Here is a 19,403-nt window from a genome sequence, read left to right as displayed (position 1 = left end):
CTAGGTGCTGCCATTTCATTCCTTCGTCTTCCAGCTTCTGCCTACGTCAACTGATCTTGCACCGTGAGAGTGCCGATTTCACTGTCCACGCGTGTGAGATTGGCGCTTTCTTTTTCATTGCGGGGAAAAGCACCTTTTGCGCATACCCGGGATCAGGCATATGCAAAGGAACAGCCCAAAGCCTCCTGGAATATGTGATGTAGGTATCCTAGGAGGCTCTGGGCCCCCATTCCGTGTTTACCACTGTGTAGGCCCCTCCTCCCTTATAAATCCTGTTTATTAATAATAATAATAATAACCCTTTATTTAAAGTAAAAATTCTGTTTTTGTTTATGTTTTGTTTTTTTAAGTGCAACACTTAAAAAAAAAAAAAAAAAAAACCTAGGCGATCAAGAATGAATGGAAACGCAGTGCCTCCCGGGATACCTACGTTACGCATCCCGGGAGGCTCTTGGCTTCTCCTTCTCCGTATTCCCAAGCATCTTGGACATGCGCAAAAAGAGCCCTTTCATCAAAAGGAAAAAATTGCACATGTGCAGTGAGATCGACAAGTTTTTTTTTCCAATCTATGTCACCCAATCTCGCACCTGCATAGGGTGACGTAAGAAGAAGAAAGGAGAAGATAGCGGCGCCTGGTGCTCTCTCTATGCTGGCCTGAAGATGGATTGAGGTACGACGTGGGATCCGATGGAAGAAACCTACCAAGAAACAGATCGACTTCTTTACAGGATTGAAGGTAGGTGTGATTTTTTTGTTTTTTTTTTTTTGTTTTTTGGGTAGTTTTGGGTTTAGTGTTGCTGAAAGTCCCACATGATCATACATTAGCCACATCCAGCTTATCTTATCATAAGACACAGACCTCTCTACCTCCTGTGTCTGTATCTGTCTGTCATTTGCATCCCCTATTTATTGTACAGCACTGTAATATGTTGGTGCTGTATAATTATTGTTAAATAATAATTTAAAGATTCCAAGCTTACAAACCCACTCCAAACAAAGACAAGGCTAGTTTGGTTCCACTGCATCTTGCAGTGGCGCCCAGGTGGATGACCATTTGCCATCACCAAAGAGCCACCACATGTAAGGTACTTTGGTTATAATGGATAAACAGCGAGTGGTCATCAATTGCTCCTGTTTATGGGAGAGACACGCTTCTAAACTCTCAACCATCAGTGTCGATCGTCTGATTTCATGTAATTTGTGACCCGGAATATCCATAAAATTAGACCTGTTTTTTCTATGTACTGTCAGAGAAGTTTGATATGGATCACTTTTCTTTTGTAAACAATGTGCCTTTATTTTAGACTACATTTATCATACCAGTCACAATTCATAACTGGTATGATTATTATGAAGTTTTTTGTTATATACAGACTTTGATAAATGAGGTTTAGTGTTATAAGATTTGTTGTTCACATCACTCACAATACCTTCTAACAATAATTGTTTGTTCTGGCTTGTGCTTTGCTACAAACGATTGCTTTGACTGTTCATTACTATGTCAGATTGGCACTGTTGACCTTCAGGAACATGAATGAGGTAGACTGTGTTATAAATTAAACTGGTGCCAAAGTTTTGTTTTTGATTTGATACAAGTCTGGTTTCTCAAGGTGTGTTGGTAGCTAGACTAGACTGACTGGTTCCTGAATGATATGATAACTTGTTTGCCAATCCTACAAAAACATATATTTAAATCTGCAGCTTCCTTCATATTATGTATATTTGTTAGGCAAGATACATGCAGATTTCCAGGCAGCTAATGTTTGTGTACACTCTTTGTGTGTACTTTCCTCCTATATTTACACCCAAGATAATAATAAAATGGTTTAATAAATGTTGTTCCTCATACAACTTTAAATCTTCAGATGCTTTTAAATGGATACAATTCAAGGAAGGAGTGGGTGATGTGACCTCTTTGAAATGTTTTTCTCTTACTACAATATCCAGCCTTTTCCCAGCCAGCACAGTGCTCAATAGCAGAGGGTATGAAGATAATATAATTTGGAGAAAAAATTTGAAGTCCATTTTTGGGCCTTCCACTAGACTTCTCAGCTCCCCCCCCCCCCTTTGCTTAGAATGCCCTGTTGCTTTGGGTTTTTAGTTATTTTTTGCATGTTTTCTTCTCTTCTTCTTTGATCCTTCCTGACCTCTTTAGGTGGGAAGGATATTCTCAATTATACATCAGAACCCCTCTCTGTACCATTGTACTATGACTTTAAAGACTCACAAGATTTCCCATATTTAATAACAATGCATTCCCACTTTGTGAGTTCACACTACAAATACGTAAGTTGTTGGTAATAGACTCAGTACTATGAAGGACATGGACAAGAGACGTCCCATTTCATTCATATGTGGTCCTTGTTTATAGTTAAGGAATTCAATGCAGAACTGAGAGACTTGATGAACATTTTCTGAGGCATTAAATAGTATGCAACAGAAAAATTTTCAGGTACACTGGGCACATAAGACGTGTTATGAGCTTTTTCATGGGGCCCTACCAGAGAGCTTTTCCCACGATAGCTGTAGGGTTGTTCTCATTACATAAAATGGTATTTGGTAAATGCCTTATCTGTGTAATTGTTGTAGAAGATTATATATTGAAATATCTTGGTTACTATTGTTATGCAAGTTGACATGGTTAAAGGATTTTCTTTATTTTATTTGTGTGTCTTTATTTTATGTATGTTGTAAAATCATTGTATTACATTGTACTTCTCTTCCTTGTTTTTTGGCCGTCTTGATTGGTCGGGCTGGGATGACATAACTCCCATGCAGGTGTTTTTTTTTTCATCCTAGCAGTTGCAAGGGGAATCCGGGATGTGCCAGGCCCCCCCAGGAACCAATTGTTGACATCAGGTAGGTTGTTAACAATTGAGTGATCAGGTAGGTCAGATTACTTATTGTAGAAGAATCATTGCCGGTCTCTTTCTGCAATAAAATCTTACCTGATCACAAATTGTAAACTGGAACTTTAGTTCTGCTTTAAGGATTGAAAATTCACTTTTAATGGTAAAGACATATGTGCAGATAGAGGGTTTAAGGAACAGTTCTGCTTTTCAATCCTACAGTTCGGTTTCTTGATTTGGTTGGAGGAATAGTGATTATGTTCTAGAAAAGTGCTATCAATTTACAGGCTACACTATTATGTAATCTTAGATGTTTGAAGCAGATTCATTATTTCCTTGTTCTGGGAGCTCTTTACCACACTCAAAGTATTCAGTGTGATGCCATCTGACCGCTAAAGCTTGGCCAAAATGTGGTCATGCAGCAATGATCTCAAGCAAATCTACAACAGAATGGCTTTAAAAGAATGCAAGGTGTTTCAGTGGCCCAGTCAAACTCCAAACCTCAACCCAATCAAAATGCTGTGCCGGACCTTAAAGTGGAACTAAACCTGAAAAAAATCACACCTAACTTTAATTCCACAGACCCCCTAACTGATTGGGTCCTGTGCTGTCCTGGAATCCTCCCTTCATCCTGGCACACAAGAAGCGTTGGGTGCCGTCATCTTTATCAGTCTTCTTCCTTCTTCTGACTACATCACATTGATCTCACTGCGCATGTGTGGGATTAGCATTTCTGTGTATGCCACAAGGTGCCTCCAATATCTGGGGCAGAAGTTGTCTGTAGATAGCTATGTTAACCCAGCACAGGGGGCCTGTTCATGCAGGTCATTGTGTTGTTAGTAATGCGGAATCCAGGAAGAAGTCCTTAGCTTCTGCAGATGGATGTCATTCATCACTATGTGTTTTTCTGTATTGCAATTTCACAAAGTCCAGTATCTACCAAACAGTCTTTGTGTAGCTACAAATGAGATTGATCAGATTACAGCACATTACTGTTGTTTAATGTTTACACAACATCAAGAATCTACTTGAAGCTTGGTAATATTTTTGTACTAACAATTGCAACATACAAGGTGTAGAATTTCCTGTCGTTGTGAGTTTTGGAACCCATCTGTTTGTGGATTTACACTGGCCAGCCACAAACTTTTCTGGTCTGATTAACAATTAGTAGTAAGAGTAAGTTGCAAAACGGTTTCTAGGGATCTGCTGTTGTCACATCTTAAAAAAAGAAAAATCTTGTAACTGCCACATATTTAAAAAGCTGACCATACATTCCTTTTTAATCTAATGCTATTTGAAACTGAACTCCAGACCGCCTATTAAATGTATTATGTTAAATGCATATAAAGCCCTCCCTAACCTTATGACTGAACAGTAACAAGAGAAGCAACAGACCGACTGGCTTATTTCTTGGTCTGCTTTCTCTTCCACTTGCACCTTGTTTGCTTGTACACTGCAATGTTGTGTGTATGTATGTACGTATGTGTGTATGTGTGTGTGTGAATGTATATGTGTGTGTGTATATATATATATATATATATATATACCCTGTTTCCCCGATGATAAGACACTGTCTTATTTTTTTTGGAAGGCCAAAATATGCTCTAGGGCTTATTTTCAGGGGGACGCCTTATTTACCCATGAAGAAGACTACAGTACACAGTTATTGTTCATGTGCCATTCATGTCCCCTTCTGATTAATCTGATCCATTCATTGTCCCCTTCTACTGTAATCAATAATATACCGTACCATTAAATGTCCCATTGTAATTCATCATATACTGTACCATTTAATGTCCCATTCTAAAGCTTGGGGGGGCTGTCTTATTTGATGGCCCTGCCTTATCATCGGGGAAACACGGTATATTCCCCAATTGTCCAGTGACCTAACTTTTAAGTAACCTCCCAAAAACAGTCAAGTGGTTACTGAAAGGTGGTGGTGGGTGGTGCACCCGCCTAAAATGAGCTGGGGCGAAAACTGCACTCTATGAAGCTCACACTCTGTGCCTGCCCCTGCATTACCTGCATTAGGCTTTGTGTAGTTGTAAAACCTTGCAATACTTTGACACTTACTGACCTGCATCCTTCTGGAATCTGTCAACGATGACCCAGGGGATGTGGGTGGCTATGGGTTTATCACTCATTTAGGTGCAGTGTTTTCCCCAGCCCCTTTTAGCTGGGCGTACCACCCGGCACATTTCAGTAACCACTCGGTTGTTTTTGGGTGGATACAGAACAGTTGGGTCAGAATACAGGGGCTGCCACCCGCCTAAAATTTCTACCCGCCCAGCTTAAAAAAAATTCTGGGTTGAGCACTGAGGTGAAAAATTAGTAATTGGCAAGTAAATGTAATGAAAATAAGACATTTACTAAGCTCAAGGATCAATGAATGGTGAAAGATCCCTTTTTAAATGTTTTTCTCAATGTCTTTCTCACTGAAAAAGAAAATGTCTTTCTCAGGAAAGTAAATCTGGAACCAGTCTGGGTGTTACCTTTGTAACTCATTTGTGTGCATACATTTTTAGTTTTGTAAACAACATGTTGTAAAATCCCTAACAACCTTAGTTTAGTGAAAACAAAGTTTTATCACTTGAAAGATCTCATCTAGTTGAAGGACAGCCTTTAATGTTGTTTATGGACATCAGAGGAGAAGATCATAACTGAGATTGTAACTCACCATGAGCGTATATCGCGTTTCACAAGTTCGGCCTTAGAAATGGAAACTCGGTGAAGTGGGTTGGGTAGGGCAGCCCTTAAGTTTCACAGTTGTAGTTTTTCATTCTTTATAATTAGTGCAATTTGTTTGGTAGATTCAATAATGTTGTTAATTAAAGTGGAACTAGAGTTCTGTTTTAGGAATCCATGATCAGGATCAGAATATCCTTTCTATAATAATCTCATCAACATGTTATGCAGTGCTGTACAATAAATAAATATTCAGGAAGAGAAGGAAGAAGAAAATGACAGTGCTGTGTGACAGGGGGAGTATCATGGGATTAGGTCTTTTTTAGACTGGAGCTGGATATGGTTTTCCTTCATAGTCATCACCTCTTCTGAGTTGCCCAGCATCAGCTTTAGTTGCCGGGGTACCTGACATTCCTAGCTTCTGGGAATGTGTTCTGGAAATTAATGAATTCTGCGCTGGCGTTATGTCATCCCAGCCTGGTCAAAAAGATGGCTGAAGATCGTCTACTGGTATAGAAAATGTGACGGGTCTGTGAGGAAACGGGGACAGGTGAGTAACGTGGTTTTATTCTGCTTTTAAATTTAACAATTTAGTTTTAAAAATACTAAGAAATGATATCCTCTTAGACAGTTGTGGACCATGTGTTCCCATTGTATGATTCCCCCTCTAATTCTGTTGCTGTAAAAAAAATTATATTTTGGCTTTCCCCTCATTCATGGACAACCAGGACAATCAGGGCATCAGGGACACACACAGATGGTGATACAAGTTTGACAAGGTCTACTGTGTCCATAAAACTGGCTTTAGATACACTTTACATTAATCGTTGCAATTTAATCCCTGTACAGGTTTGCATTTCCAAAACCTGTCACTCCAGCTGATCTTTGCTGCTCAGTTCTGGAAAACATTTGCCAGGTTTCCTCTTTGAAAATCAATTTATTCTTGTCTTTTCTCTTCATATCTTTATATATACCAGAATAAAAAAGAAACCTTTTGATTGCACTTCACTAGCTTTTCTAAATCTGCTACTGCTGAAGAACCCTTGAAATTATTGTTTAGGTCTCAAAGAACCATTGCTAAAACCAGATTATTGGAGGCCAGTGAGAAATAAACCTTCTTAAAGTGGACCTAAACTCAAAACTTTTACTTTACATAAAAAGGTAGACAAGGGTAGTAAAAATGTATATATTTTTTTTTGAGGTGCATCAGCCTTTTTTAAAAAAAGAAAGGTGCAGCACCTTCTCTTTCTGTGTTGATCACCCCGGCGTCACACATCCTGCAAGGCTTTTGGCTGCTTCTTCTGAGTATACCCTAATCTCGGGCATACGCAGAAGAAGCTCTTTTATTAATGGAGGAAGAACAATCTTGTTTCCCCATCTACCTCTCCAGATTTTGCACCTGTGCAGTGTGAGATCAGGTGACACAGGAAGAAGAACCCAGAAGAAGTGAGAAGATGATGTTGGTGCCCAGTGCTACCTCTGCACTGGGCCAGAGCCGGATCCCAGGATGACGTGGGACCGAAATGAAGAAACTTCCTGACGGACAGACTGATCTCCAGGATTAAAGGTAAGTGTGCTTTTTTGTTCTGAGTTTAGTTCCGCTTTATTTTGGTCGCCAGTGGAAAAATGTCCCAGTACTGTGATGGTTGGAATATCTGCTTTATAGTCAAATAAAACATGATAAAATGTATGCAGCTAGTTCTACCAAGTGGTGCTGGCCCCAGAACTCTGCAGGTATCATCAATTGATCAATGAGCTCCATTGGACTCTGGTTGAGAGTACCTATATTGAACTATTGGTACTGTTCCCTATATCTGGCTAGAACAGCTCTGTAATATGCCATTCATACTTGTTTACTGTTCTGGGATTCATAGAATCTGAAATGACCCCAGACAACAGTATACCACAGCAGTTACGCCACATCTTTTTATGTGAGCACACACATCTCTTACAGAGTTCACATGACAGTGACCCGGCCTTTTCCCTATTTTCATACCATTTGCATGCTGGAGGACAATGACCTCTATTTTGTTTGTTACAATAGACCAGTTTGTGTGACAGTGAGGACATGTCATGTGAGATATTGATTTTCTTTTATTAACAAACTCCCGCTAAGAATTTGGTTTTAACTGTACATCCATTTATTTACTTGGTGGCTTCAAAACTGTTGATGCTTCAAAATTACCTCAAAGGGAAAATACTAACAGAGGACATTCTAGGAGCAGTATAATTTATCTGAAAAGACAGCATTAGGAGACATTTTCTATATTAAAACAACAGGTCCTCAATTAATTAGAAGTTACCCTGGGTTCCTTTGTAACCTTTCTTACTAATACATGGCTTACGGTTGGAGTTATCTTTGATTGTTGACCACTTCTGAGTAACAACGGTCTGGAATTTTCCACCTGTTGATTGGTTGAGTACAAGCTCTTTAGAGATGGTCTTTTACAACTTTATGGTCATCAACAACTCCTTTTTTTTTTGAGGTCCTCAGACACTTCCATTTTTCAAGCCATGATACACATCCACAAATATGTGTGTGATCAGACTTTGCTGGATCTCTGTTCTTTAAATAAAACAGGCTCACTAACACCCATTTGTCATCTCATCGATTGAAAACACCATACCCTATTATATCCCCTTCAAATTATAGAATAATCCCTTACTTTTGCCACATGTATATATATTATTGGATCATTTTTTTTCAAGGAATAAATAACCAAAAATACATTTGTTTCATTTTTTTTAACTAGGTTTTCTTTCCTCTTTCATTCTTCCTTTTCCCTTCTTTCTTCCTTCTTATTTCCTTCGTTCTTTTTTCCTCCTTCCCTCTTCCTGCCTTTCTTCTTTTGCTTCTTTTTGTACTCCTTCATATAGCACCAACATATTGTGCAGCGCTGTACATAAAGTAGGTTTTTCAAATGACAGACAGATACAGACAGTGACACAGGAGGAGGAGAGGACTCTGCCCTGAAGAGCTTACAATTTAGAAAGTCAGGGAAGTATCACACAATTCTATTTTTAGGACTAAGAATCAGATAAGTTATGTTATGTACATACAAACTTTTAAGCACATTGTTGTGTGTATGTGTGTGTATTTTTATTTATATATATATATATATATATATATATATATATATATATATATATATATATATATATATATATATAAGTACAGAGGGAGGCGTCAGAAGCAATCCTTTGACACTTCTGCTCTGAACTGTAAATGTCATGATGGTTTCGGTCCCATTGACACCAGACTATGTAGGTGGATGTAGATGCAGGTGTATAATAGCTTGTGTTATTTTTTTACTCCCACTTCTTCTGTTGCATGCAAACATATGCAAAAAGCGTGTCTAGAAGTTCTTTTTATTAATCACAAAGTGTACACTAACTGGAGCTTGTAAAGGAAGAAGAGCCAGGGAAAGGCTTGCAAAAACCTCAGGCCTAAGCATAGACCTAAAAACCTTTACAGAGCAGCTTCCCCCGCTCTTCTCTGTAGTTCTTTTCTTTCTCTGTAGTTCTATGTAGTTCTTTTACTTAATAAGTCATTAAGCCAGCACTTTTTGGGTGGTTACTAATGAGCTGGGTCACAATACATAATTGAACTGCTAGCAAGCTTCAATAGGCTTCAGTCCTTTTTAAAACTGATTAAAGTTTTGCTAGCTACATGTTTGTAGAAGGCCTATGCATAACAGCCCTTTACTGGGACTGAGGTTTATCAGCTTCAACAAGGCTGCATGAAAGCATTGAAAATGTTTTATTGCTCATACAGCTTTTATACAAGTTGAGCCTTAAGAGAGACCCTGTCACCAGACTTTTTTGTTTCCCTGGTTAAAAATCTCTTTATGTAATCTGTGTAAGCAGGAATCTGACTACTTTCGATTCCTGTCTGTACCAGCACTCTTCTCCTGTCCCTTTTTTTCTTCTCTTTTTTTTAGGTAGACAACAAGAGCCTTCACGGCTACTTGTTATCAAATGTTTGCATTTCAGGCAAGCTTGGTCATCTATCCGTGCACCGCTAATGTAATTAAACAGAATTACAAGTTGGAGCAAGGTCGTTGTTGCATGAAAAATGTAAACAACGCACAAGCTGTTTGTAACATATACAGAGTGATAGAGATGTCACTGCTGACATTTTTCAGCTGTGTAAGAATTTATATTCGTTTCTCTGCCGTCATTAGATATGAGAGGCTGTTTAGTTAACCTTCAACATAAGTAAATGATACCAGGGGAAAAACCCAAGTGTCATTTAAAGTTAGACTAAACCTAAATTAAAAAAATAAATCACATTTTCCCTTGATCCTGCTGGAGCTTTTCTCAAAGCCTCCTTCATCCCGGTGCAGAGAAAGGACCGGGCACCGCTATCTTTGTCTTCTTTCTTCTTCTGGCTACGTTACCAGTTCTCACACTGCATAGACGCCGGAGGAAGCACCGGGCAGCACCATCTTCGTCTTCTGGCTACCTGACCAGATCTCACACTGCATAGGCGTGAGATTTGGTGACGTAGCGCTGCTATAAATGAGGAGGGGGAATGCCAATCTCACTAGGCATGTGGGAGATTGACATTCTTTTTCCCATTGCCCCTGCACATACCCTGAGCAGCCAGAAGCGTCCTGGGATACATAGTGTTGGCTCTGCACCACCATTCAGTCTTTACCCGCCAAGTTTTTTCAGAGGGTCTTTAAAAATTGTTGCTGATACAGCTTTCAAACAGGGTCTCCCTGGACGAAGTCCAGATGGATGTTGGGAACAGGCAATTCCCTGGTGCCTCCCCAACACTTGGACACCTTACCAGCCTCTTGTCTGCCCACACCCCAGCACTTGTTCTTAATGAAGCTAGCAATTGAACATTTAAACTGGTAATCAAACACACTATACTCACCTGTCCCCATTCCGTCGCACAGTGCTGCCATCTTTTTCCTACTTCTCTTCTTTGACATGATCTTCACACAACTTGACTGGCGGGTCTGAGATGATTTAACTCTAGTACAGACACAGGAGATTTTTCACATCACACGCAGTGGTAGATGGGATTGCCTGGCATTCAAAGCGGCATCGTGAATTCCAGAATGTTCAGGCAGGTAGGAGGTAATATAGCAGAAGGGACATTGTCCTATCCCTTTCTGCAATAATGACCATTCCACTTTAGCAGGTAGTACTAAAATAATTCCTCCTCAATTTATTCCCATGAGTGAGACGCCATATGTTTGAGCTTAGCCTTAAGCAATTATAATTGCTGTTCAAAGCTTACTGGAAGTTTTGCAGATGTTTAGTAAGACTTTGTTCCCACTTTAAAAAGTGAATTGCGTGTTATACTGCAATGCATGGCATGCATTCATGACATTGCTTTCTAAGAAAAATGCACGCTGTGTGAATCGAAGAGAACAGCACTGCACATAGTGGGAACAAGGCCTGAAATTGTATTATGCACGGTGCCCTTTAACAATCTAAAGTCCATATGTACAGGACTGTACTCTATCCACTCTTCACTGACTATCACTAGAACTGCTTGTTACTGCCTAAGTGGCATATACATCTTCACAACCCTCCTGCATTGCCCTTTAAATTCAATTTTTACAAGCATTATCCATATTTTACATAATCAGGTGTATTTGCGATAAGGTTGACATCTTATGTTTGGACTTTTCTCACAGCTGTCATTTTAAGTTGAGAAATGAGTGTGTATAAAGCCCTATTTCTTATACCATAACTCACTACCAGCAGTTTTATGTTTCAGTTAGGATACAGTTGATGGCATTGTTTTGCGTTGCAAGAATGATTTATGTTGCAACAAATTTATAGATGCAACCTTATCCCTGTTACTGTTTTACCAGTTTTAATGCGTACGTGGTTGTATGAAATGTTACCTGCACCTGGGTGGTGGGAACTTGTGACAAAATGTAGCAGCTAGTCATGCAATATTTGTGATCTCTGGACTGTACAAAAATATTCTAAAGGAAGGAAATTTAAAGGGGAACTAAACAAAAAAATTTTTTAAAAACAGTCCCGCTCTTTTTTCTTTTGTATGAATCTGAAAACACCGTCTTGGTATAGCTTTGTTTGAAGTATCTGATACGTATGTAAAGGTATATGCAAATACCTTTGCTTTGGGTGCAGAAATGTCTTTTATGGCTAATTTAGATACTCAGAATTTTGAGTTGGGGAGGTAAATAGTCGGAAAACAGATATTGGGTCATCGTGTATATGGTCAGATAAGAAAACCACAAATGGTTGTGGTAAATTACTACAAACAGAAAATCCAGCAATACTTACCATTCCCAATTTGTGTTCCTTTGTATTTAAAACTTTATCCGAGTTCCTGATGGCTTGCCAGAGTTCAGCATGGTGCAATCGCAAATTAATTCTTTACAAAATGCTAAAGAGGATTTAAAGAAGTTTTTGTTGTAGTCCAGGCAACAAGAAGCAAAGCTATATTGTGTCCGGCCAGAGACTGGATTGATAGAATGTCCTGATTTGTTTTCATACAATGTTTTTCAGTGAGTTTAGTGTTTATCACACTGGGGAAATTCTTTCTGCTGATAAAAGGGAGGCTTGTCAATTTATATTGGCTTATGGGAGGTAAAACAGACATTTTATTTTTAGCCCACACTACACACCACATCACCACTTGCAGATTTTTACTTAAAGGCCAGATAGGAAATGAGCTTCCAACAGAAATTGATTTTTTTATTGTATGTACTCAATTTAAACCAAGATTTTTTTAACTGGAAATACCATTAGAAAAAGGGAATCTTGGTTTATAATTGGGTCACACAACTAGATGGTGCTGTATCCTCATGTAAAGCATTTAACAAACTCTGTCTGAGACATAAGAATTTGTTAGGGCATAATGCCAAATACTGGTTGCCAAAAATAATCAGTAAAACATTGAACACAACAAGGAGAACATGAATCATCATTATAAACTGAAAAGTACAAAATCCTTTTACATGTAAAAAAAGAGGTAAAAAAGCTAAACAGAATAAGCCTACGTGATTTTAATTTTTTTTTCTTCTCTTTTTTAAATGGTTTAGAAATAACACAACATAGCTGTTTGAATAGTAGCAGTGATTTCTGCATTTTGTGCTCTAGGTTTATACCTAGGTCAACTCGGTTCTCCTTCTTTATTAGGTAAAAATAGGTATATTGGCATATAATCAAATTGTTTTTTATTAGAGTATACATGGTGTATTTGTAATTGGATCTGTAGGTCCAAAATTGGCAGCAGATCTGCACGTTTGTACTTGGCCCTTGGCAGAAAACTGAAGTTAGGTCAACCCTGAGCGTGGCTCGGGGTAACAAAACAACAGCTGAGCCACACTTGGGATAGCTAAAAAAAATATGAACAAACTTACCTGACCCCGCCAGCGTCCATATTTCGGTGAGTTATGCCTAGGAATTACAGGCCTACAATGTAAAATACATTTTCATAAAAGACAAGGTATTTTCATAAAAGACAAGGTTGGTCATTTATAGGGTGCCAGACAGGCCTTGTTCATCTGATCACTGAGAACCCAGAATTGCAGGGCTGCTGCAGCACTGACAATGATATTTAAAGATACATGCAGGAACCTACAGGACATGCTGGTAGTTTAGTAAGTTAGATATGAGAAGAGATTTACTGTATCCTTTATGAAACATGCTATACTTGCATATACTTGCATGCTTTTTGTTTATGCTTGTTAAATTTGCTTTTTTTCTTTCACAGATGTGAATAACAATTCAGCACCTGCTACATCTCCCACCACGCCTTCGCCAGTTACTACAAACGCAACCCAAACACCTACTACAACACAAACAAGCACCCCTGCTAATGTCACTGTAGGTCCTTCATCCAAACCCACTTCTCCCAGTCCATCGCCAAAGACCTCGACAACTGCTCCTGCTTCTCCTTCATCCACCACAAAAGGTAATTGATGAGTTTGTATTATATTAGTGCACCTCACTAATCTGCATCCTTTCCATGGTCCGCAATGTAGAAGGCATTCCTCCCATCCACCAAACACGCTAATGTACTGTGTGCTACTGTGTACTGTGTACACGCTAATGTGCTTAGGATAATTTTATTGGCAGGGGTTCCCTAAGATCCTAAAGCTTTAGCAAGGGTTCACCCATGTTAAAAAAAAAAAAAAAAAAAAAAAAAATTGGAAATTCTTTGGTAAAGTGGTCTGTGTATAGCGGAAGGCAGGTAGTGCTCACTTCTAAACAATTTAGAGTGTTTCCACAGTGCAACCTTCAATTCAAAGCTTAATTTTATAGTATTCATGGTTGAGCACAGAGTTCTTCAGCGTTTGTAGTGTTTATTACAGCAAATGGGGGCTTTGATACTAAAGGAATGGCTGGTCACAATACTTTGAAATTCTCCTCAGCCACTGTTAGCCGGGTGCACCACCCACTTTTTCACAATGTAGGAACTTGCACAGTTAGGGGATAATACAGGCATATTGGAAAAATGGGACATACTAAGGGGGTAAGCATTAGAAAGTTGGAATGAAATACAGGGGGGGGGCAGTAGAAATCAGAAAGAATTATAGGGGTTACTGGATTCCCATGGGAACACTAAATTTGTCACATGTTGTCACGCTTACCTTTTGGCCGCCTTCAGCTTCTGGGGAGAACACTGCTTTGATAGGTCACGTAGTTGCTACACACCAAATCTGCCAAAGCAATGAAAGCCAAAAAACCCTTTGTAAAATGCGCTACTTTATAAATGTGCATTTTGTTCTATAAGAGTAAGACATGTAATGCATAGCATGCAAGCTTCAATTTTCATAAGAAAAGTTGAAGTTGTCTGCAGGTATCTTTCCCCAACTGACCTCCATTCCTGACTCAAAGTTCACGATTTTAGACTGAAGAAAGCCACATGTCCCAGTCAACTACAAAAATCTGTTTAAATCCTAAGTAATAATAAGCTGAATAATTTTCCCCTATGTCTAAACAAAGCGAAGAGAAGGATGCATACCAGGCACAGCAGAAACATTAAAATTAAATTACCGCTGTCACAGTATTTGTATGTGACATAGAGAAGGGTAGGGCATAAATGCAGCAATATAAAGCTCTTATATTATGAAATGTTGTAATCAGAAACCCAACTGAAATGTATATAGTCTTGGGTCTGCCTCCTTTTACCTTTACCAGTCATGGAGTTTACAATGGCAGAGTTGCTCGGAGGCAGAAAGGTGGTGCAGGAAGGCTTTAGTGGTCGGGGTGCTGGCTGGCAAGGACATGATCTGTCATGATAGTCAGGGTTACCAGGTTTCTCATAGTGCTGAATGCAAAAGGTTTGCGTGTGCCTGCTGAGCCCCAGCAGATGTAGTGCGGGCTCCTGCACCATATCTTTTACTGATCTAAGTTAAGGGAGCAGGGAATCCTAGGAAGTAGGTAATTTGGGTTAGGAAAGTATAGTTTGCTTGTAGGCCTCCTTCACACCCATCTACTGCAATAATTTGTGTTTTACTATATCAGAAATATATTGTATTTGTTGCAGTGGGATTCATTTAAATCCAATGCATAACAAAGGTAGTTGCCAGCGAATGTAGATTGCATTGCAGCACAACACACGCGCCTTTCGTTACTGTGCACTGCATCCAAAATAGGGTGTAGGTATGTTTTAGGTTTTTTTTAACCCCACCAGCACCACATTGACCACTGTCCACTGTGCCTGCAACCATTCCCCTTTCCCTCACCACTTTACCTGCAACCTCCTTCTCACCACCATGCCTAATACTTCCCAATAAGTGCACCTTCACTTAAACCTTGTAAGGACAGATTTTTTTAATGCAGCCCTACAATGGCAGATTTTACCAGCAGATGTTGCTACAGTTGTCAACAGTCCTAGTAACTACACATCCATATTTCCCATCAGCATAAAAGAATATTGCAGATAAGGCCATTATATTCTGCAGAACAGACTTTGAGTGGGGGGAGAAACTCTTTTATTAGCTAAACAATACCAGGTGTCACACAGATGGAATAGAGATCAACTTTATGATCAAATTAGTGTTTGTAGTCATTATATGATCATTAAAGCAGGAAAAGAAGTGATATGTGTGTTTCCAGCATAAACCTTCTTTGCTTGTATTGTCCTTTAAAGCGTTATGGTTGATGGCTTTTAGTCCAGCGTCAGCGTACATTAGTTAATATTTTATATAACTACTGCCTAGAGACACATAGTAGACCTGTGCAACAGTTGCCCAGCAGGCTACTTCACATCCCTCCAGGGGAAAACGTAACCGCTTTCCTTGTAGCAAGTTTATTTTCCGACATTGTATTGTAATTAAAGCCATTATACACACACTTGCATGAAAGGAAAATTCAAGCTGAAATTGATTCTTCATGTTGTCTTTTCTGGTTTACCTCCAACATTAACATGCTAGTAATATTTTAAAAAAAAAACCTTCCTGTCTTTGTTGCATACTTTATTTTAGACCGTTCATCAATGGGTCCCCATCCTTCTCTGTGCAATTTAGGCAGATCATGACTGAAAGGAGGGAACATGATGGTGCTGTACAAAGCTTCCTAAAAATATCACAGTGCCTTGCCTCAGTTCTCCAGCTTTAATTCAAGCAAAGGGCTGGTTCTTGAGAGGTATTGTGCAAATAAATATATGCATTAATAGGTAAATGTCAATCTGGAGAAATTGGGGTTCGTAGGCAGGTACATTTGCATGCAATCTTCATTAGATAACTCCAACATGTATATTTGGTCCCTAAATTCAACCTGTATTGCTACATTGTATTTTGGTTTAATTAAGTTCTCTGCGAAAGTGACAAACAGGGTTTTTGATATTTAAAAAAAAACAGCTGATCTTCATAGTGGCCCATAGTGTTCCCTACTTTGTGGTGAACGCTATCTGGCAATCTATAAAGTGGCAATAAGTCTAATCAGCACTTTCTGAATTAAGGCAAATAGGACAATATTATTATTATGACACAGTATTTATATAGCTCCATCATTTTATCCTTCGTTTTGCAAGGTCCAAAGTCATGTCAAAGTCTAGCTGTCCCTCAAAGGAGCTCACAATCCAATGTCCCCTTCCATAGTCATATGTCATTAACGCAATCTAAGGTCAGTTTTTTTGGGGGGAAGCCAATTAACCCAACTGCATGTTTTTTAAGTGCGGGAGGAAACCCACTCAAAAATAAGAACCTGCAAACTCGATGCAGATAGTTTCCTGGCCAAGATTCGAAGCCACCGTGCTAAAAATCTGCAATCTTTTCAGCTAATTACTCCTTTAATAAATGATGTAAACTGAAATATAACTTTACTGTCTACATAAATACCAAACTTTTTCAGATAAACAGCCTGCTCACCCCATAAAGTAAATTAATAAATTATAGTTAATAAACTTCCATCAGAAGATAGTGTGTTCAGTCTGGGTCTGTAGTGCAATCATTTTAAAGCCTCATTCATGTTAGAATTGTTTTCCCCCATATAGTACATCAGCCCCATGACATTGTTTTGATACCATGATACTGTTCTGTACTGGGGGTGTCCTCCCTCTCCTCTTCACCTCTCCATAGAACTGATGAACAACACTTGTCGGTTTTACTCCTTTACTCCTTTACTTTAGGTTGCAATACACTCATGAGGTCATTTATGTGATTTGTGCATGTGATGCCCGTCTCACCCTGTTATTTGTTTATTTATTCTGTCTCTTGTGTCTGTATCCCTCCCAAAAAACAACTTTTTGATACCACCTTGATCTGTAAGTTGCTTCTGGGTCAGGCGACACCAGTTCTATTTAGACATCCCCCATACTTAATCCATCAGATATACCGTGTTTCCCCCAAAATAAGACACTGTCTTATATTTTTTTTGGCTCCCAAAAACACACTAGGTCTTATTTTCATTGGGCTTTGTGCTGGGAATTGTGCCACCTGACTGTGCTGGGATAACATAACTTCTGAGCAGTTCCACTTTAAGTTTTTTTTTTTTTTTATTAAAGTTGGCCTGGGATATTTTTTATTACTGTCTGACTAAACCAAAAATTATAAAAAGGGATGGCTCAATTATTTTTTTTTCACCTTGTGAATCTTCAGTAAGCAGAATATTTGTCCTGGGGCAACAATGCTCATATCATGTCAATAATATAGGAGGGGGGGAGTCTACAGACAGAACTGAGAACAATAACGGCATAATTTGTTATATATATCAGAATAAAATAAGGAGAAGTTTATAGCTGTGGTTTATGTGCACTTGTAAAAAGCCAGTGACACAATAACCTACACAATACTAAAAGTATAAAAAAAAAAATCAGTCACGTACCAAAACTTAGCACGCTATTCTGAAAAGTGGTCATGTGTCTCTCTGTACATAAGTATGTCATAGCGTGTGTTTGTCTGTTTCTGTGCATTGTGGGCAAAATGTTGAACTATGTGGTCTGGAAACTTATGACCTGCAGCCTGTTATCTGTGTTTTGTGCATGCTTCATAAAGGATTTCACCCTGTTGTTAATAGAGAGGTAAGTGTTCATACAACAGACCACAGTTCTTTCTCATGCAATAATTTATCATAAGGGGTTTTCCACATTTAAAGGATTTAATTACTAATAAAAAAAAACTGTTTGATTGGCTGTCATGCTTTATTTTAAACCTGCTTTGTATCATTAAACTATAGCAAAAGTGAAATTGGGATGACTATTCTGCACATTGTCCTGGATCTGGGACCCAGATTGCAGCAAGCAGTTTAAAAAGGACATAATAATAATAGTGTCCCAAATGATTGTTTCACATCACTAATATATTTATAACACTCCAAAAGACAAAAAAGGGACTTTTTGGGTACCAATAAATCAGTAAACATTTTGATTTACATGGAATTTATAGGAGTTACAAAATAATGTAATAGTATCAGACCATACTGCAGTATATTGTTTGAAGCATGGCGTCCTATGCGTTTCGCATCATTCGCTTCATCTGGGGAAGCGCCAATATGTACATTACCTTAGTTTTAGTCCAAAAGACTTCACAATACTGCAGATTACATCGGTGCCATAGAGGGGGAATCTAATAACACAGATAACATAATAATTGGAATCTAATTAACTCAGAACAACCATTGGTGTAAGGGAGTCAGCTGAAAATTAACTACTGTGTAGATATCCAATATGTAAGGCACTTCAGCACAAACTTGGTTCACATCTAATAATTGATAACTCCAGATCCCACTTGCATGGATATCCACACGCTTGCCTTCCCACAGTGTGTGTAGAACAGCCAAGTCCCTAATATATTTAGATTTTGCATTCTTTGCTACATGGAGGACAAATGGCTAATCCCAACCAAAGTTCATTTGCAGGTGTCTACAGTGCAGACCGGTGGAATTTATATTCTGAAATTCCTATTTGACAAATGTTGTAATAAACTGCTCATCCACTATTGGATTGAAGCTCCGTGAGTAGTTGTTTTGATGAAGTCCAGCTGAGCTTTTATGCAATCTGACATCGATACATCATTTTAATCCAGGTTATACATAACAAAATGTGTTTTCCTTTGTTTTGTAATATGTTTATACAAGTTGTTTTGAGTGTAAACCTATGCAGTTATTGTCGGTCAGCTCTAAGATCAACTTACTTGATCATGATTATGAAATGCAGTTGATTTATTGTGCTTCAAATTGCATTTTTTTGGGGATTGGTCAGTACATCCACATTCTTCCTATATAGCTAGGTCCATAAATATTTGAACAGACACAACTTTTTTACTAATTTTGGTTCTGTACATTACCACAATTAATTTTAAATAAAACAACTCAGATGCAGTTGAACTGCAGACTTTCAGCTTTAATTCAGTGGGTTGAACAAAAAGATTGCATTAAAATGTGAGGAACTAAAGCCTTTTTTTTACGTAATCACTTCATTTCAGG

The 19,403-nt window shown here is 38.6% G+C and overlaps 1 protein-coding gene across 1 annotated transcript in view; it reads left to right on the top strand.

The window, feature by feature from the left end:
* The window catches only part of TMEM123 (transmembrane protein 123), a 38,204-nt gene that overhangs the window by 8,114 nt on the left and 10,687 nt on the right, over nt 1–19,403 (top strand). The window contains exon 2 of the mRNA XM_072403029.1: nt 13,246–13,446. Coding sequence (XP_072259130.1) covers nt 13,246–13,446 — 201 coding nt within the window. The remainder of the gene's footprint in view (nt 1–13,245; nt 13,447–19,403) is intronic.

Source organism: Pyxicephalus adspersus, chromosome 1 (assembly GCF_032062135.1).
Source record: "Pyxicephalus adspersus chromosome 1, UCB_Pads_2.0, whole genome shotgun sequence".
NCBI classification, from domain to species: Eukaryota; Metazoa; Chordata; class Amphibia; order Anura; family Pyxicephalidae; genus Pyxicephalus; species Pyxicephalus adspersus.
Note: the sequence above shows the minus strand (reverse complement) of the source record. Positions and strands in the feature narration are given on the sequence as shown.